This window comes from Spermophilus citellus, assembly GCF_964194105.1.
Source record: "Spermophilus citellus genome assembly, chromosome: 12".
NCBI lineage: Eukaryota > Metazoa > Chordata > Mammalia > Rodentia > Sciuridae > Spermophilus > Spermophilus citellus.
The window spans coordinates 102480607-102499445 of record NC_138198.1 but is presented as its reverse complement, the minus strand read 5'-3'; the positions used below and the strand labels follow the sequence as shown (position 1 = coordinate 102499445).

Here is an 18839-nt window from a genome sequence, read left to right as displayed (position 1 = left end):
TCTCTGGCTTGTTTCCCCCCAAAAGTTCTGCTCGGCAGCCTGAGATCCGGAAATGAACCAAATCTGTACAATTCTCATGAGGGTCTCATTTTTAGTATTGCCAAAACTAAACAGCCTGTTCCCGCATCCTGAAACAGGAGAGATTTGGCTCAGCTCTGATTACGGGAGAGGCAGGTTTAAAAGTCTAATACCCACCCGTTTCTTTCTCCTGCTCGGCGTATGTGTCCATTACTGGGTACAAGTGTATATAAGCATGTCATCTAAGAATGGTGTCACTCACACTGAGTGGAAAGACTGCAGGGTAGAAAACTGGGGGACCACTTATCTTTGTCCCCCAGAAAATATTTATGTTTGGCCCACAAAGGCGGAACAGGCTGATTTCTGACTCCATAAAGGCAGGGGTTGCATGCTTAACTGACAAGGTTGAATAAAAAATTAGCAGGGTCGGTAGTGAAGTCCACAGACCAAATCTTTTACTTTAGCTAAGTGATGTCTTCCCAGAGTTTCAGTCCTGACACCAGTTTCCCCTTCCGGAAGTCTGCCCACATGCTTCCCTCTTCCCTTTCACAAAAGTGCCACTGTTCCATCAAGACTCGGGGGCGGCCTTCCCCCATTCCTTTCTGACTTTCCTTTCTTTGATTTCTTATTCTCCTTGTTGACATTATCTACCTGCTATTTCTACCAAAAAAAACCTTTCACACCCAATATGTGAAAGGCACAAAGGTTCACGATCCCACTCCTTTAAAGTAAGATTTTTTTTTCAAATGAATGGAGAGAATCCTGTGTCCATAATAAGTTCAAAAGCTAGTCCCAGAAAAACAAAGTCATGTGATCAAATAAGATTGTGGAATTCTTTGCCTCCCCTCCCAGGGCCTAACAATGAGCACAGGTCACTCAAACCCCCAGAAAACCCTTGCAGGAAGGAAGGCAGCATTACCTACACTTGCTTCACACATACACACACTCACACACACGCACAAATAAATAAATAACATTTCACAAGAACATCTGCCAATATTTTGCTGAACTCAATTTAGGAAGTGTCCTTCCAAGTATTTCTTTCTGTTATTTTAATTGTGCTCATTTTCTGGTTACCAGTGATTTCCACCAAGGAGGTGGGAATACAGACAAGTTCTCTGCCTAAAGCCACCTGCTGAATGAGAAGATGAGTTTGGAGTGAATATCAGTAATGAGTTTCCTCTTGGGTTTCTGATCATGACAGGCATTTCTAAATGCTGTAGCAGGCTTACCACATTTATCAATGTATTTATTCAGCAGATATCAATGGAAGGTGCCTTCCTTCTGCTTTCCATGAAGAGAGGAAGAATCTAATCCATGTGCCCTGCCTCTTACTTGAGTACAACTTTGTTACAGGGGAGAAGCTAAACAGGAGGCCTTTTCTTATGCTGTCTGTCAGAAGATGATAAAGGCACAGGAGAGACAATGGTCACTAAAGGTGTTTGCAGAGCCTTGAAGAGCTACAGGATGTAAGTGAAAAGCAAGAGTGTCTCCAAGTACAAGTGTTAAGTCACACCCAAGGCCCGTGCACCTGGTGGCAGAGGTGAGATTGGCAAATCGAGGTTGTCATAGGGGCTGGGGGAGATGGTGGTGTGGGGTGTAGAACAGGGCAGTGGTGTAAGTGGTCAGCCTGCAGAGAACTAAGGATATCTGAATAAGGAATTCAACTACTGTTGAGGATTCTGGAAATGATGGAGGAGTTGGTGAAATTGTGGGGTGGAATGTAGCAAGGCTTCAAGGAAACTCTGTGACTGCTATTTTTCAACAGTGATGAGTACACAGGGTGATGAAATGCAGGGTGGGAGAATATGGGCTTTGGAATCCTGACTGTCCCCAGGTTGCTGGGGCAAGTTCCTATCCTCTTAGCTTCTCTTATGAAGATGAGGATAGAAAAAAGAGTTCTTTGCAAGATATATGAATAATGTGCATAAGGCCCTTGATGCAGAGACTAATAACTAATAAGGCTAATAAAGAGGAATCAATATTGTTATCATATAGTTGGTCCTCACTGGACCAGTACTAGAATAAACTGGAAAGCTGTAGAGAGCATCCCTACCTCCAGGCTCCATGTTTAATCTGCTTTTCTTCTTCCCACGAGAAAAACTCAGTGCTGAGCTGCTCCCTTGCTCAGCGTCCATGGGAGTCAGTTCAATAGAGAACTCTTGCCTGCACTCAACAAGTCACTCCTAGTGGGACTTCTCCTCCCCCATCTTCATGGTGGCGAACCCCAAACACTTGAAAACTACTCACCTGCATCTGATGTTGCTGCGGATGCGGCGAGGAGAGACAACATCGGGGTGGGTGGAATTGAGACACTGTCAACTACAGCTGGCTTCTTCCTGGTCATCCCGGTGGATGCTGAGCCCTCATTCTTACTATGCACTGTCGTCTGGTCCACTTTTAAGTGGGGACTTGGCATCCCTAAAAAACAACCCAAAACCTGTCGTTGATTTAAAGGAACAGGATGACGAACAACATAAAACCTAAATATGATCCTGGGAAATAGTACAATGATTTGAACTCCTTCTGGTACCAAAAAAAAAATGACATTTTAGAAAATTTGAAGGAAAAGAAACAGCCATAGCCATGACTGGCTTTGTGGCTGAAGTTAGGAGTGATGACATTCCAGGTTAGCTGCCTGGAAGGGATATGCATCCCATTAGTCTTTGGAAGATGAAGCAACCCATTTTTACAAAGGTTATGCTGTGCAGAATAAAGGGGGTTCCTATGGTTTCCACCCCAGCGAGGCTGCTCATCGCAGCTGGGTAGATGAGACTAAATGAGAAGGAAAAGCTTTGGTGCAGGTGCACACAGGTTCATGTATCATCGTCCTAGGTGTGGAGAGAGGGGAGTGTGGGGAGAAAACAGTGTGGGGAGAGGGGAGGCAAGGCTTGGCAGAGCTCATTTTAGATCAGCAAGGAGAGCACATGGGAGAATGGGCAGGATCCAGAGGGAATCAACCTGGGTGCCCTGGACCGATGAATGGATGAAGAAAATATGGTGTATATATACATAATGAAATATTATTCATCCATCTAGAAGAATAAAATCTTGTCATTTGCATCAAGATGAGTTTATGGAACTGGAGGAGTTTATGTTAAGTGAAATAATTCAGACACAGATCTGAATGTAGAATAGTAATCACTAGAGGCTGGGAAGGGGGGACGATGGCTAAAAAGAGGCTGTATTCAAGCAGGACACCCGTATGAATGGATCAAAATAGCACACTGAATCCTATTAATATGTACAAAAAAAAAAAAAAAACCAGCCTGCTGGAGCAGGAAATGTATTGTGGAGACTGGTGTGTGTCAATAGTCATAAGGCTAAGGACATGCCAAACTGGGGGCCTTTGAAGGTTTGAGCCTAACAAACATCCCAAGACTTGTCTTGATGATGCTGAAAAGCCTGGTAGACTCATGAGCTGTTCTGAAACCTTGTTCCTGAGTTTGAACGTAGATGCTGCCACTTTTCAGTTGTGAAATCAAGCGCAAGTTACTTAACCTACAGTTATTTAAACCTACAGTTTCAAGTGTTATGTTTTTATAACTTTAGAAGTTGGAATGGGCTTTGACTGGACAAAGGGGAGGGAGGGAAGGGGAAGGGGCACAGGAGCAGGAAAGGTGGTGGAATGTAATGGACATCATTACCCTAGGTACATGTATGACTGCTCATATGGTGTGATGGTACATCGTGTACAACCAGAGAAATGCAAAGTTGTGCTCCAATTGTGTACAACAAATTGAAATGCATTCTGCTGTCATATATACCTAATTAGAATTAATTAATTAATTAAAAACAAAAGTGGAATGGTTCCCAGCAGCTCAGGAAACTGAGGCAGGAGGAGTGCTAGATCAAAGCCAGCCTCAGCAACTTAGTGATGCCCTCTTAATGTGACCCTGTCAAAAAAAAAAAAAAAAAAAAAAAAGGAGGGAAAGAAAGAAAACCCAAAACAGAAAAGTGGAATGGTAACAGTATTATTTTGTTGGATTTTTTGTGAGTATTCAATGAGTCAATTAATGTAAGGTGCTTAGAACAATATCTATCACATAGTCCATACTACCTAACCATTGTCATCATCATTATTATCACTTATATCATAATTATTATAATCCACTGCTTCCTCAGAACCAATTTTAACCAGTAAGCAAAAGTTTAGTTCTCTTTCCAGACATGACCAAAGTGACCCTTCAACCCATGGGCAGGTATTCAGGGTCTCCTCATCTGTGGGCTACACACCACTGACAGCAGCAACAACAAACTGGGTTTTATCACGTATTTCTTGACACTTTTTTTTCCCAATGCAACCAACCTTCGCAGAGTAGCATTATCTCACTGCCACAGTGAGATCAGCTTCACTTGGGCCTTGTGACAACCCTGTGAAGCATGTGGTGTGGATATTACCGTTTTCTCAATTTTACAGATGAGGAGAAAACATTTCTGAGAGCTTAAGGGAGAGCTGAATAAACTCATACTGTTCTTTATGTCAGAGGTGGAAGTTTCTAGAAAACTAGATGCAAAACCCAGGATCATCTTGGTCCGCCTGGCTGTACTCTGTAACACCTAATCACCACCCCAGTCTGTTGAGGCATGTTTCAGGCTGAGGACACAGACACTGTAGTATCATACCTGGAAAAGGCACTTGTAACGACCTAAGGAGAAACCCACACTGACATTTTACTTTACCTTCTATTAACTTCACCTCATTCCCCACCCTGGTCTCTGAAACCCCTGCTTAAGATGCCACATTTAAATAGTAATGCCATCTATGCTTTTTCTGAATTTTATATTTCATGGCATCTTGAAGGTGAAGATAAACAAATATCAAATTCTATGACAGAGAGATTGCAAGGCACAACCATTGAGATACACAAACATGAGTAGGTGTGGTTATTTACACAAATTTGTGCATATATGCTGGTAAAATACGCATGTGTGCTAGTGGCAGGCTAGAAACAAACATCTAATATCCTTGAAGTGCATCGAGGATCATCTGTAAGGAAATGTATCCAAGCAGTGGTGGTGACTTTGAGTCCAGAGAGCTCAGGGAAGATTGGTGGGGAGAGAGTGTCTACTTTTACTCCCTAGCTTCTTTATTGTTAATATATTTTAAAAAAATCTGAATATGTGCTAAACTTTCTTTTTCTACTGAGAAAATACACATAGTTTGGGGAAAATCTAGAAATCTATCAGAGCATGAGCACTAGGGTAGAATGACTGATGAGCTTGAACACCTGGCTGCTAAAAAATCTGATGCTGGGGAGAGCAGGCAGCAGTCTGATGACAATTCTCTGTTTTGATCCTCTGCACCACCACAGTGTGATTCCCTCTGAATAGAGGCAGGCAGATCCTCCCTGGTACCTCTAGAGCAATAGACCACAGTCCTATTGGATAATTGCTCCTTAGGAAAAACTCACTGATAAGCCATCTCAGTACCTGTGGACACAGGTTGGGCAGGTACTTCTTTAAATGATGATATGAATGGGGAATGAAGGCAATAAAAGAATATTTAACCCTCACTTGGGAACAAATCAATTTCAAGTCATTTTAGATGTACCCATTTTCATGCAAATGTTCACAATCTAAATGAGTCTCAGTCCACATCATCTCATTAAAGTTGATCTGATGATACCTCTATTGGGCATACTTTGCTACTCAAGTGTTTGTGTTACAGAATATGTTAAACATAATAAGATGACACTTAAAACACTTTCTCATTCAGATTGTCACTATTTGGCTTTTTCAAAAACCCTTAGATAATTTAAGATTTCCCCGATTCTAGTACTGCTTGCGAGTTGTCAATTTGGGGAAACAAATTGAAGAAGAAAAAAAAATACACCAAAAAACAGGCCTGACTTTTTCTTAGTAATTTTTGGATTTCAAAAGGATAATGGAAACAAACCCAGAAATAACATACATGGGCGAGAGTACTAGATAAACTTTCAACAAAGCCTAATCTAGGAACACTTAATAATTGATGAAATGTGCCTGAGAGCAGAGGTCTCGAGAGATGGAACGGGTGACTCCTCCTTGGGAGAGGGCACGGGGCAGGTGGCCATGGAGGGCTTTGTTTCCCTTCATTCCAGGTGGCATCTGATGCTCCTGGGTGTGAGGCCAAAGTGGTGGGACATCTGGAGAGTTTCTTCCCAGCACGAGCTTGGCTTCTCTCTCTCCATAGGAGGAAGATTTTAGAGGCTGGAGCTTCATCACAAACACACACACACACACACACACACACACACACACACACACTCACACACACACACACAAAGGAATCCTAATAAAGCCTTGTACTGGTTGGATCATTGAGATGTAGCTCCCCTGCTTATACTGGGGCATGAGAAAAGTCAGGGGTGACTTGGATCTGGCAAGCGATCTCTGTCTAAATTCAGGCAGCAGACTGTTTGAAGGCTCTTAGTGGAGTTCAGAGCATGCCTATGCCCCCATACAACACATGCCACACTGAAGTTTGCATATTTGGAGGCCAGTATGTTTTTAAAGGAGGAAATAACAATGCTAATAACTTTGTGGATCCAACATCTGTTCATAATTAAGAGAAAGAGCTAAGAGGAAACAGAAGAAGTTAAACCTATATGAAACCATCCAGCTATAACCTATTGACCTCTATTGATAATTTTTTTTCTAAAAAGTCTTTGAAACTGTGCGGTAGCCTATCAAGGGACAGTCACTCATTTTCAAAGGTAATTTCTCATAGACCACTTATCCCCTCAAACCTCTACCTGCACACCGTGTTTGCATTAGGGACTTGATTTATGGATTCCAACTCCTGCGATGCAGAAGCTGACTTCCTGTTGCCTTGGTTACTTGGAGCTCAGTTCAAGGTTAAACTACTCCCAAATCAAAATCAGTAGCAGGCTGTATCTAGTGGCCAGGTTATTGACTGCCCCAGGATGCAAAAAGGTCAGAGACCAAAGCACTGCTTACTGCCTTAAGGTGAGTCAATAGCTTCAATATTTTGATTCTGTTTCTTCGGAAGTAGTAGTTGCTGCTCAATTACCTCTTCCCCAGGTTGCTCAAGGTCAAAGAGGTCATAGCAGAAAAGCAGGGTCTATGGTGTCTGACTTTCCCAGGATCCCTTTAATGAGCTTTGTGACCTTGGATAATAAAAACCAGCCTCCCCTTAGAGTCATTGCTTTAAGGTTTACAAAGCTAGTTATCTACTTTGCCTCATTCTTCATAGGGAAAAAACAAATAAAAACCCTTGTGGATGGCTACTATTTAGTCCTATTTCTTAGAAGAGAAGTTGAAGTTTAAGGAAGGTCATGTGATTTCTCTAAAATCACAACTGGTAGGAGATGGCACTATCTAGATCCTCTGACTCGCTGCTGGATCCTGATTCCACAGGGTTTCCTTAAAACAAGGGAGTTGATGGAATCATCCCTGGGGAATCCCATGTAATTCACCTTACTACATCCACTGCAGAGAGTAGTATACCTTGTAGGTAGTATATGGTTAATATAGGTTCCTTGAATGGTTTCAATAATTTTCGAATTCTAATATTTGCAAGTACATGTGTTTCCTGGTGACACAGCTCAGACTAGCATGGGGGGAGAGGCTGATGTGCCTGGGATGGTTGGTCCCTTCAGTTTGCCTTGCTGATCATCTCTACAGAATGCCATGGTTTGGCAAGGATTAAGGGTGAAGATATAGTGAATGGTTAGTGGTTTTTAATCTTGCAAGAGCTCTGGAATACATTATGCTATCTGTCCCTTACAGTGAGTTTTGGTAGTCAGCTCTCAAATAATTGTGGATTTCAGAAAGAATGAGTATAGACCCACCAAATAGCATTACACTTAAGAGTGACTTTGCCTGAATTTCATTTTTTAAGGTCCTAGAATGAAGTAAAAGTCATTTGACAAAATAATAATAATAATAATAATAATAATAATAATAATATTGGTGAGGCCAATACATCTGTGGATAACAGGTGAGAGTTCCAGTTCACAAACGAGGAAACAGGGGCACAGAGGACCAGGTGATATGCTCAAGATCACAAACTCTGCGTGTGGATGTAGCAATGCTGAATCCATGTCTCTTGACTCAATTCAACGATCTTTCCTTGCCCACAGTATTTTTACTTCTGGGTCAACCGGTAAATGATGTGTTTTCACAAGAGGAAACTGCTTCTGAAAACTTGATAATCATTCTCTTCCTAATGTACTGGTTTTCTATTTAGATTCTGCCATCGCTCCTTTTTCTTGTGGCCTTTTTTATTGGACTCATGTCCAATAAAGGGAAATCTGTGTTACAGAAGAAAGTGAATCTACTAAAGGAGACTCTTGAAATCTGGGAATAATATTTTTTCTGGGCAAAAGTCAATAAACATGTTAAAACATTTTTGTTGTATCATTTTATTCATTAATTCAACAATGATTTATTTAACATCTATCACACCAGGGAAATGGTATTGGTCAAAACAATTAAAGTTCCTGTTTTGTAAGAATTACATTCTAATAGTGTCTATGTGGCATAATGGTAGTCATTATATTTTATGAGGGCAATGTCTAAAGTGCTTTTTTAATCATCAAAAGGCAGAGCCTCTTCTACAGCTCAGGAGACATCTTTATATAAATGAGCAAAACCAACCTATCCAGATGGATACAGCCCCATGGATGCTAAGCTTAGCGGAGAGAGAACTCACCTTTGTGCAAATTGGACACAGGCATGGCTTCCTAGGTTCACATACACTATAAGGCTCATGACTTGGAGAAAGCAGAATGAGAAGGATTCCAAACAAGGTGCCTATGGACCCCAAACGACCTGCTCAGAGACAGTGGCCTCACCAACATTAATTTGGTGCCAAATGACTTTTACTTCATTCTAGGACCTTAAGAGATAAAATTCTGGCAAGGTCACTCTTGAGTGGAACACTATTCAGTGGGTCTAAGACCCATCATTCTGAAAGTAGCAATTATATGAGAGCTGACTATCTAACCTCAGGAGTTGTGATTTCTATCTCCCAGAGATGGTTTAGAAGTAGAAAGTAGGATACCATGGAAACACTTATAAAACTAATAAACTCAACAACATAGGAGGTCAAATGATTCCTTCATGAATCAGGAGGAAAATGAGATCCTAGTGGGCTCTGGGGTGGTTTCTTTCTTGTCCACTTATTAATTCAACATCCATTAATAACCCTTAAGTGGCAGATATCATGAAGCCCCAGCCACTTCATATTGAAATGGGGCCCACCATCCATTCAGGAAAACAGACACAGGTACAAAAACTCCAGTCTTAAAAGATGGGTAGACTTCAGTAATTCAAAATGGAGGGAGGGCCAGCTGGGGCTGGGGAAGGATAGGAACAAAGCAGAAACAACAGTTCTTTCTTGTGCTACTGAGGGAAGAGTGCTTAAGATGAGTCGTAAAAAGCTAATAGTGGGAGATGTCTGGAAAAGTAGCTGAGAAAACTTAACCCACATCTTTTGTCAGGTAGAATTAATGCCTCCCTCCAACCTGTTGTCTTTCCACCTGGATACACTTCTGCTACAGGACTGGGGCTCTATCTGTAATTGTTTGTTCATTTCTCTGCCAATGTCTAGGCAACTGCAAATTAATTAACCATGAACTGAGCTCCAAAGTCAGGAATCATGTCTCATTTCTTTTTTTTGGCTCCCAATACTTATTTAAATAAATACCAAAAGTACTTATCAGTAAGTACTGTTTGATTAAGTACTTTTTGAGTTCGATAAGTACTCCAAAACGTTGGATGGATAAGTGGATAAATAATATATACACCTAATACTTCTAAGTACAAACCTTCTAGGCAGTGCCTTAACTACTTTAGCCCACACATTTCTTTATTCTAAAACTACTTTTTTTTTTTTTTTTACAGCGTAGTATAGAATAGAAGTGAAATGCATCTTCTAGAGTCAAACTAGCTACTTTACTAGCTGAGTGATTTTGGGTAGATTTGGTTAACTCTCCATGCCTCAGTTTCCTTAATGATTAAATGAGGTGGTTATGAGGATTAAAGGAATTTTATAGTGTGATAGGTAATGCCCTCCCCTCCTCCCTCCAAGGTATCCACATCCTAATTCCTAGAACCTGTTAATGTCATGTAATGTTGCAAGAGAATTAAGGTTGCAGACAGAATTAATGTTGCTAATCAGCTGACCTTAACATCAGGAGTACACATTTAATTATCCAGATGGTCACAATGTAATCACAGGGATGGAGGAAGAGGGCAGAACAGAAGAGTCAAAAAGCATAGATATAATGGAGGAAATAGGGACAGAGAGATGGTATGTTGCTGGCTTTGAAGATGCAGGAAGGTGGCCATGAGTCAAGGAATACAGATGGCCTTTAGAAACTGGGTGGGGTGGGGGGTGGTGAGGAAGAAAGAAAGAACGAATTCTCCAAAAGTTTCTATAAAGGAAGGTAGCTCTGTTGACATCTTAATATCAGGTTAGTGAGATCCATTTTGGAATTCTGACATCCAATAATATAAGATGATATATTTTTGTTATTTATTTATTTTGGGGGGTACTGGGGATTGAACTCAGGGGCACTCAACCACTGAGCCACATCCTCAGTTCTATTTTATATTTTGTCAAAAGACAAGGTCTCAATGAACTGCTTAGCACCTCATTGTAGCTGAGGCTGGCTTTGAACCCGAGGTCCTCCTGTCTCAGCCTCCCCAGAGGATTACAGGTATGCATACCCACACCCAGCACATTTTGTTATTTAAGCCACTACATTTATGGAAATTTGTTAGAGCAGCAAGAGAAAACTAATACATTGGTAAAAGTACTTACTATGGAACCTAGCTATAGTAAGCACTTAATTATGTTAACCACTATTATTTTTTAATGATACATTGTTTTGGTATGAATTTTATTGTTTTAAACTGTTTCATATGTTCAAGTTATCTGTGAATGCTATAAGATTTAAATTCCTTAGGAAGCAGAGATTTCATACCCATTTCCTGTATCTTCCTAGCATAAGACTGACACAAAACTTATTCAATGGATACTTACAGCTAATAAACTACATCAGAAAGTAATAATTTGTTAATATGAAAGTCAAGAGAGGAGAATTGTGACATGGGGTTATGGCAAGCTCTTTCCCACACTGGCTGGATGAACTTGGATAAGACTTGGAATTTGATTCTGCTTCAGTTTCCTCCTACTCAGAATCTATTATAGCTTTACAATTCTGATTCTAAGCCTTCTAGAGTCAGAGAAACCACCAAACAATTGGATTATTTATTGTCACTCTTGCTTTAGAGGTACAGAAACTGGCTGAGATGACAGCATCTGTGTCTGCTGAAACCACATGGATCTTTACATTAAAGAGTATTTTACTCTATGTAGTAATTTGTAAGTTACAGGAGGTTAGTTTCTCCTGATCCTACGGTGGAAAGATCAAGCCAGCAAAAAGGTGTATGCAAAGTGGAGATATCCCAAGTTGGATGGGTTTTAATCTTTCCAGTATCCTAGATATCAGATCTTCTTCTTAGAGAGACAAACAAATATATAGACTCTAAATAAATTTTGTACTTAGCTCAAGATTCATAAGTACTTTTAAGCTCAGGTGAAAGTTTTTGTCTGTCCCAGTTAATTCTCTCTCTCTCTCTCTCTCTCTCTCTCTCTCTCTCTCTCTCTCTCTCTCTTTCACACACACACACACACACACACACAGAGAGAGAGAGAGAGAGAAAGAGAGAGAGAGAGAGAGAGAGAGAGAGAGAGAGAGAGAGAGAGAGAGAGAGAGAGAGAGAAGGACATGGACAAAGGGAAAATGGAACCAAACATGATGTTGATATAATTCCACTCAAACTTGACAAAACTGCAGTGGGTGCTTGTTCTCTGGAAAATACAAAGGGGGTCTGCAAAAGGTAGTAACACAGGAGGACCAAATGTATACATATAATTAGAACCAATGTTGTGGTACTGCATCTAATATGCTTCTTACCTACTTGGTGATCAGGTGGTTTAGGAATTTGCTAGTATGGAGTGCATAAAGCATAGCATAGGCTATTGCCAAACACACAGGAGCTTTTGCAAAGTAAATTAGTTTAGATTTGGATGGAAACATAGCACAGTCCTTTATTATATCTCAGCCACAGAAAGGGGATGTAGCTTGCTTTCCTTAGAGTTTCACACAGATAGTAGCAAAACCATGACTCTGAACCCAGCCACGTCCTTGGATTGTCTCAGGCCAGCATGTTGGCTTTGTGCTGCAAGAGTCACGTTCTTCACACAACCAGTCTTCCTGTTCCTCTGGTGCTGCATTTGAGTCTAAATTCACAGGGCAGCTTAGAAACAGACCAAGCCAAGCATAGCAGATGCAATATAAGCGGTAGGATCATTGTTTCTAGAAGATTCTCCCCTAGATCTGCTCAAATATGAAGGGCTAATCAATGTCAGTTAATATATGCATCTTTTGGGGGTCTTCCTTTTTACCTCTGGAGTACAGAGCTGCAGAGCACATCTGCATGGTAATACGGAGCGCCATGCTAACTGGGTCACCTTATTTGCATTTTGATTACTGCTTATTTAGAAGCCACATTGAGAAAAAAAAGCTTGATATCAGGAGCTCAGTGCATGTGTGTATATAAATATAGGTAAAAATAGATAAATGCACATTTACTGGTTTTTGAAAGATCAGTCCAATATGAACTCGTTCTCATGGACCTACCTGTAGAAGTCTGGCCTTGTATGTGGGGGTTGGAATTATAAATAATATTGTATCTAATTATTTTTCTCTAGTGTGATATCACCCACTGTATCTGGTTAGAGAAATCAATTTAGCATATATTCTCCTTATTAAGTACTGTCTTGTTATGTATGGGAAGTTTCATAGTTTAAGTTTTAGTGGTTATCCTTTCTTTAAACCACCTACTTTTTATCCCACTATCTGAATTCATCCTATAGAACAGAAACACACTGTGCTTGTGTGCAGGCATGCACATATAGACAGAGTGTGTGCTAGGAAAGCTCTCTTCTTTGCAATAGAAGAAAAAAAAAATCACAGAAACTCAGACCCATCATTAGATAGATCTCCTAATCTTTATCTCTAGTAGTTCAGTCAGACAAGCTAATACCATGATGATGGCTTTGAAATCTCTTAGGAATTGGATGAGGAGACGCGATAGTGATGAACTCCCAGCTAATAAACACAGAGTGCTTATTTCGGCAGAATGATCAATTTCTAGATGTCCTGAGGCTTGTCTGATACAGTTGATTTACTCATCCTCGCTTACCTCACTAATAAAGCCAAAGTCCACCATCAGATTACAGAGGTGCCTGGGATTTCTTAAAGGGGCAGGAGAAAGCCAAGGTAGCATTCATCACCTCCCTCTGAGGATCCTTCCCCACCCACAGTCCTTGAAACCCCAGCTGCCTCCCTCAGCTGATACTCTGTACTCAATAGACTTTGGGCTAGTATAGTAATACAGACAATTAATTTGTTATCTTGTTAGTGGAAATTTAGTGCGATGATCTAAAAGAACTCTTACATATTGTGATAAACTTTAGTGCCTCCGGGTGGCTCCCCTTGCATTGGGCTCATTTCACATCTCATCCATTATGTAAATGAGATTTGGAAATAGTTGACTTTCTCTAATGTAGCTCAACTCTGATGGATTGGAGAGAGTCCTACTGAAACTAATGAGGTTAAATGCGTCTCAACATTTCTTTCTACTTGGTTGATTCTGCAAGCCCCTGTTCAAGAAATGAATGCAGTGCATTATTTCCAACCATCCTTTAAGGTTGGTTGGTCCCAAAGAAAGTTTGATTTGGAAAATGTCTGTTTTGGTTCCAACCACTGTATGGTGCACAGAGTAAATGAACAACTTACTATCACACTATAGGAAGACAGATGATAAGGTTTAAAGTAAAAGGAAAATATTTTAATTATTAATATATCTAGTTATTTAAGTAGGTCTCTGAGTCATCCAGAGGAGAGTTGGGGGGATTTTCTAGAAGTGGGCAATGGGTATGAAGAGCCTTTGGTGGGACTTGTGATCAGAGAGGAAATTGTCATTGGAGAGATTGGAACCGGCAGAGACAACTGTATTTGATTCAGATTCACAGGACAATCCAGTTACTCAGGGACTAACTTTGAGATGAGATAAATAAAGACTTCTGTACTCTGAGTTTCCTTTGGAAGGTCAAGAAAAGGAAGTGCCAAAGACTGGCTGAATAAAATGGAATGAGCATTTCAGGAGAAACAGTTTCAAACTGTTTAAGGTCATAGGGCTAGAGAGGTAAGTATGAGATGGTAGTTGACAACAAGAATTATCTGTGAAAAAAAATTTAATCTTTGTTTTTAAAATGGGGGAGGGGATGGGTGGAGAAAAGCAAAACAAAGATGTGGAGATGGAAACATTCCATGCAAGAAGTAGAATCCAAATGTGTTACTGAGTAATTGGGAAATAAACCACTTGAAAGAAAGGGAGTTTTAAGCTGGTGGATAAGGCTGTGACCCAGTTGGTCCCTGGTTTAAATCCCAGCTCTGTCACTTAACTAAGTATTTGACCCTGTCCAAGTGATTTAACCCCTCAAAGCTTCAGTTTTGAAGGCTGTTACAGGGATTAAATGAGATAATGCCTATAAATTGCTGAGCACTGTGGCTGGTACAATGAATTCTCAGAACAGGCCAGGCAGGAAGAGGTCCAGGGAACATGAGATATTTAAAGTGCAATTGAAAAGGAAGCTACCAAAAGCTTGGATGGGGCTCACCATTTAGAGGTAAGGTGGCAGGATAAAGGCCCCATCTCTCCTATCATGACTAACTTGTGGTTCTCTGATAGCTGGGACTCCAGGAAGCAAAGTCAACTCCTAAATATTCAACTTTATGCAACAGTCTCAAAAAATTGTGGGGGGTTGACAAGAGGAAGCAATTTGGCTCATGTGTTAATTTATTCAGAAAAAAAAAGTTTCAGTGCCTACTGTGAAGACAGCAACTCAGGGTCCTATGGGGGACCCATAAAGTATAAGAAGCAGTTCAATCTTTGGGTAGCTGGATATCTAGTTGAAGAAACAAGATTCAGGAACAAGAAATTTAAATAAAAATAACAATCTCCCCTGAGCTGGAAAGACAACCCACGTTACCTTCCATTGCACCTGGGGCCAAGTTAGAGATTTATGAGAGTGATTTTAACTAGCATACATTCTAGCACAATAGTTGAAAATGGAATTTATTTACTGGATATCTCAGACACAACATAAATAATTGACCTGGTTGACTACAAATTAGAATTTATGTTAATATAGAGACCATAGTAAAAGTAACAAGATAACCAGGGCGATTGTTTTTATGGAAGAGGGGCATTTCAAAGTGGTTAAAAGGGAAAGCTATGAGCCCACATATGCAGTTTTTATCTCACAGTCAAACAAACTACCCTTGGTCTGAAGCTGGGCACATTGTTTAACTTTTCTGTTCTTCAATTTCTCATCAATTATGTAATTAATAATAGTATCCTTTCTTCAGGCTTAAATATGAGGATACAAGGATAAATTTTTAGCCTTGAAGTGCCAGAGGCTAATGTCAGTACTTCGTGATCAGGAGTGCAGGGTCAGGTTCACAAGATGTGACTACCCAGGACAATGAGTGACTTCCCTATTGTGACAGGAAGGACATCACTGAAGAGGTGATGTTTTACTTGGTTCTTGAACAATTTGGAAGCACTGGCTGAAAGGGGATGAAAGAAATTCTCAGAATAAAGAAACAACATAAAGAATGAAGCAAAAAATCTAATGGCCCATGTGAGGAAAGGCCAGGACTCTTGGGGGCCACAGTGCATGTGTCCAGGGTGGGTGGTTGCAGGGTCACCCTTGAAACAGCCTGGGTTGGGCTGGAAATGGAACTAGGAGCCTGGACTTCATCCGTGGGTCATGAGGAGCCATGAAGCATTTCCACATGGCCTTGGAGAAGAGATGGCCTGTCCTCTATGTGCAGAACTTGATTATAGGGGTAAAAGCTGCTCCCTGTGTGTTCCCAGAAAGTGGCCAACAAATGTTGTTTGGAAATCAAGGGTAGAAATTGAGCCTCTGATGCAGAGTGGTTCAGCAGTGTGAACACTGTATACAATTCCCACTACCCTCCCCACCCCGATTTCCTTTTTACTTCCTCAACCTTTACTGGACAAATTCTGCACTAGAATTTCCATTGTAAGCACTACGGCAGGAGGTGGGGGCAACACTGAGTCAGTTGTAGTTCTTGCTCAGAAGACACCTAAACCCATGTTTAAATCATATTTTTGTAAGTTAAATCTTATGGTATTCATTAAGACAGCTCACTATTTAGAAAAGTGAGGGTTTTCAGAAAGTTATACACTGTTTTCAAGAATTTAACTCTGTCTCTACTATACAGGTTCACACTTGTAAATTTTTCTGTATTTGCACTAGGATTTTCAACTTTTCTTCCTACTTTTGTGGGCTGGGTATTGGATAGTTTTTGAGGATCTTCATGACCAGCCTCAATTTTCCTACCATGTTCAATCTCAGATTATTAAAGAAGCTTTGAACATAGGAAAGAAAATGAGTGAGCTGGGGAGGGAACAGGAATAATGATGGGTGTAAGAGAACAGATGTGCATATAGACTCCACGAAGGTAGTTTAACCAGGTGAGCAGATATGGGGAGAGAAAGGCATGGATCACACTGGGGGACTAATATCAGTTCCTAAAGAGGCAGGTACATTATACCTTTCAATTATGGCATCCTTATAACTGGTAAAATATAGCCTATTTCATGATTTGTTTGATTTATAAACTAGAGTCAGCCCAGCAAGTTATAGATACCACTGCATTGACACAGATTGAGAATATACATGTACTTATTCATTTGCCCATTGATTCATTCAACAAACATCTCTGGAGCATCATATGGAAAAGGGACTTTAAGAGGCTTTGATCAAAATGACACTGATGAACAACACAAGGATGAGGAAGGCTTAGTATAATAGTTGAGAAAGGGCAGTGATAAGGATCACTGTGACTGAAGACAAGCCACACAAACTGAATTTCTGACCACTGAAGAACAGGACTTAAACATAAACAGCCCCCAGTAATGGATGATTATGCAACAGAGCCACTCTGCACCCACGTTGCCTGGACTGTTTTGCCCTCTGGCTCAGGGATTAATTCTGAGCATCCATAGCATGGTTGATGGTCAGGGAGGAAAGCTGTCAGGGGGCAGGACAGAGACTCAGGAGATGACGGCATGGTCTCCAAATCCTTCTGATTCTGCATCTTGGGTACAGAGAAGAGTTTCGTGTGATGTTAAACAGTAGGGAAAATACCTGGCCCTCTCAAGGGAAGATCTCAGAGCCAGATGTGGGAAGCACTTCTATTTTTGAGAAAACATCAGAGTTCTTATTTCTTTCCAGTAAGTCAAATGACATGCCATAGTTATTGGATACGGTCAGCCTGGAAAACTCAGTCAGGTTCAGACTCATCTGAGGGTTTCTGTCACGTAGGTGGGGAAGCCTCCTGGTGACAATGACCCAGGAAGGCATGCCTTGGAGTTGTCTTGTTCAAAGCCACTTTTTAATGAGGTCCTTTTGGTTATTTTAGGATCAACTCACTATCCATGGTTGGAAACCAAATGATTACACGTGTCCTTTTAAATCTAAATTCTATTACTTTAAAGGGTAGATCAGAGTAACCACATTTTGTATACAGGGAAAGGAGGTTGAAGAGAAGGTTAAGTAGACCTCAAGTCTCACAGCAAATCAATGTCATTGGGAATTTGAACCCAAGTCTCTGTCACATCTTCCTTTAAATGGTCTTTCTTTTCCACGGCTGTTAAAAATAACAGAATGACACATTAGTGTTTGGATCCCAGAAAGTGTCAGAAAAAATGAGAGGTGGTTCCTATGTGTATCCTTTAGGCAGCAGTGCAGGAAAAGAGACCTTGTCAGCAAATGACTCATTTCTTAATTCTGTGTTGTTAGCTCTGGGTTCAAGGAGGTAATGGCATAATGTGGGATAAAGAAGTTGTGAAATATGTTGGGAAAAAAAGAAAAAAAACAACAACAAAAACACACAACGTGAATGAGTGTGTAAATAGGCCACAACTGTGGAAATCTCCATGAGCCCCGAGCCAAGAAAGAGCTGCCAGATTTGACATGAGCCTTAGAATTAAGCTTCCTTAATAGAAGAAAGAAGGCTGGGGTCAGGATTCAGGGAGGAAATAAAATAGCCAGGAAATGCCAATGAAATAAATGCAAGACTTTAAAAAAGATTTTTAAAAAAACTCAAGTCACCAAAAAATGGTAAGACTGAGAACTAATGGATATATTCTTGAGCTCCATGTAGCCATTCCACAATGTACACATATTTCAAAACGTACAGAATAAATATATACAATTTTTGTCAAGCTTAAAAAAAAAAAAAGAGTCCCTGACTGTATTTTTCAAACCTGGAAATTATTACATTTCCCAAGTAATAAAACTGACAGTAAAACATTTTTCCATCCTTGGTTATGTAATAAGTGGAATGTGTTTGTTTTTATAAGCACCATTTTTAAAATAATCAAAGTTATCTGAGGGCAGCCCTTCCTCAAGCCAGGAATTTGCTTGAAGGGAATCCAGCATTGAGCGTTAGTGGGTCCTGGGTTTGGGCAGGTGAAGGTTTGCTCTCTCCAATGATCTCATCAAAGGCTTTCCTGTTAGGAAAGAGCATTGGAGGTGGAAAACAGTGGTCTTCTGTGTTCCTAACAGCACCTCGATTCGGAGTCACTTTCTTTCTTTCTCGCCTCTGAACCAGTGCCCCCTCCATCATCCTGGGCTATCCCTGCTTCTTCCCTTCAGAGCAAACTCAAGCAGCAGGTTCCTCCTTTTTGTAGAACTTCAT

The 18839-nt window shown here is 40.6% G+C and overlaps 1 protein-coding gene across 3 annotated transcripts in view; it reads right to left on the bottom strand.

The window, feature by feature from the left end:
* Positions 1-18839, bottom strand: part of SETBP1 (SET binding protein 1) — a 359668-nt gene that overhangs the window by 26357 nt on the left and 314472 nt on the right. For all 3 annotated transcript variants that reach the window (XM_081263352.1, XM_081263354.1, XM_081263353.1), the window contains exon 5: positions 2269-2439. In XM_081263352.1, the coding sequence (XP_081119478.1) occupies positions 2269-2439 (171 nt within the window). The remainder of the gene's footprint in view (positions 1-2268; positions 2440-18839) is intronic.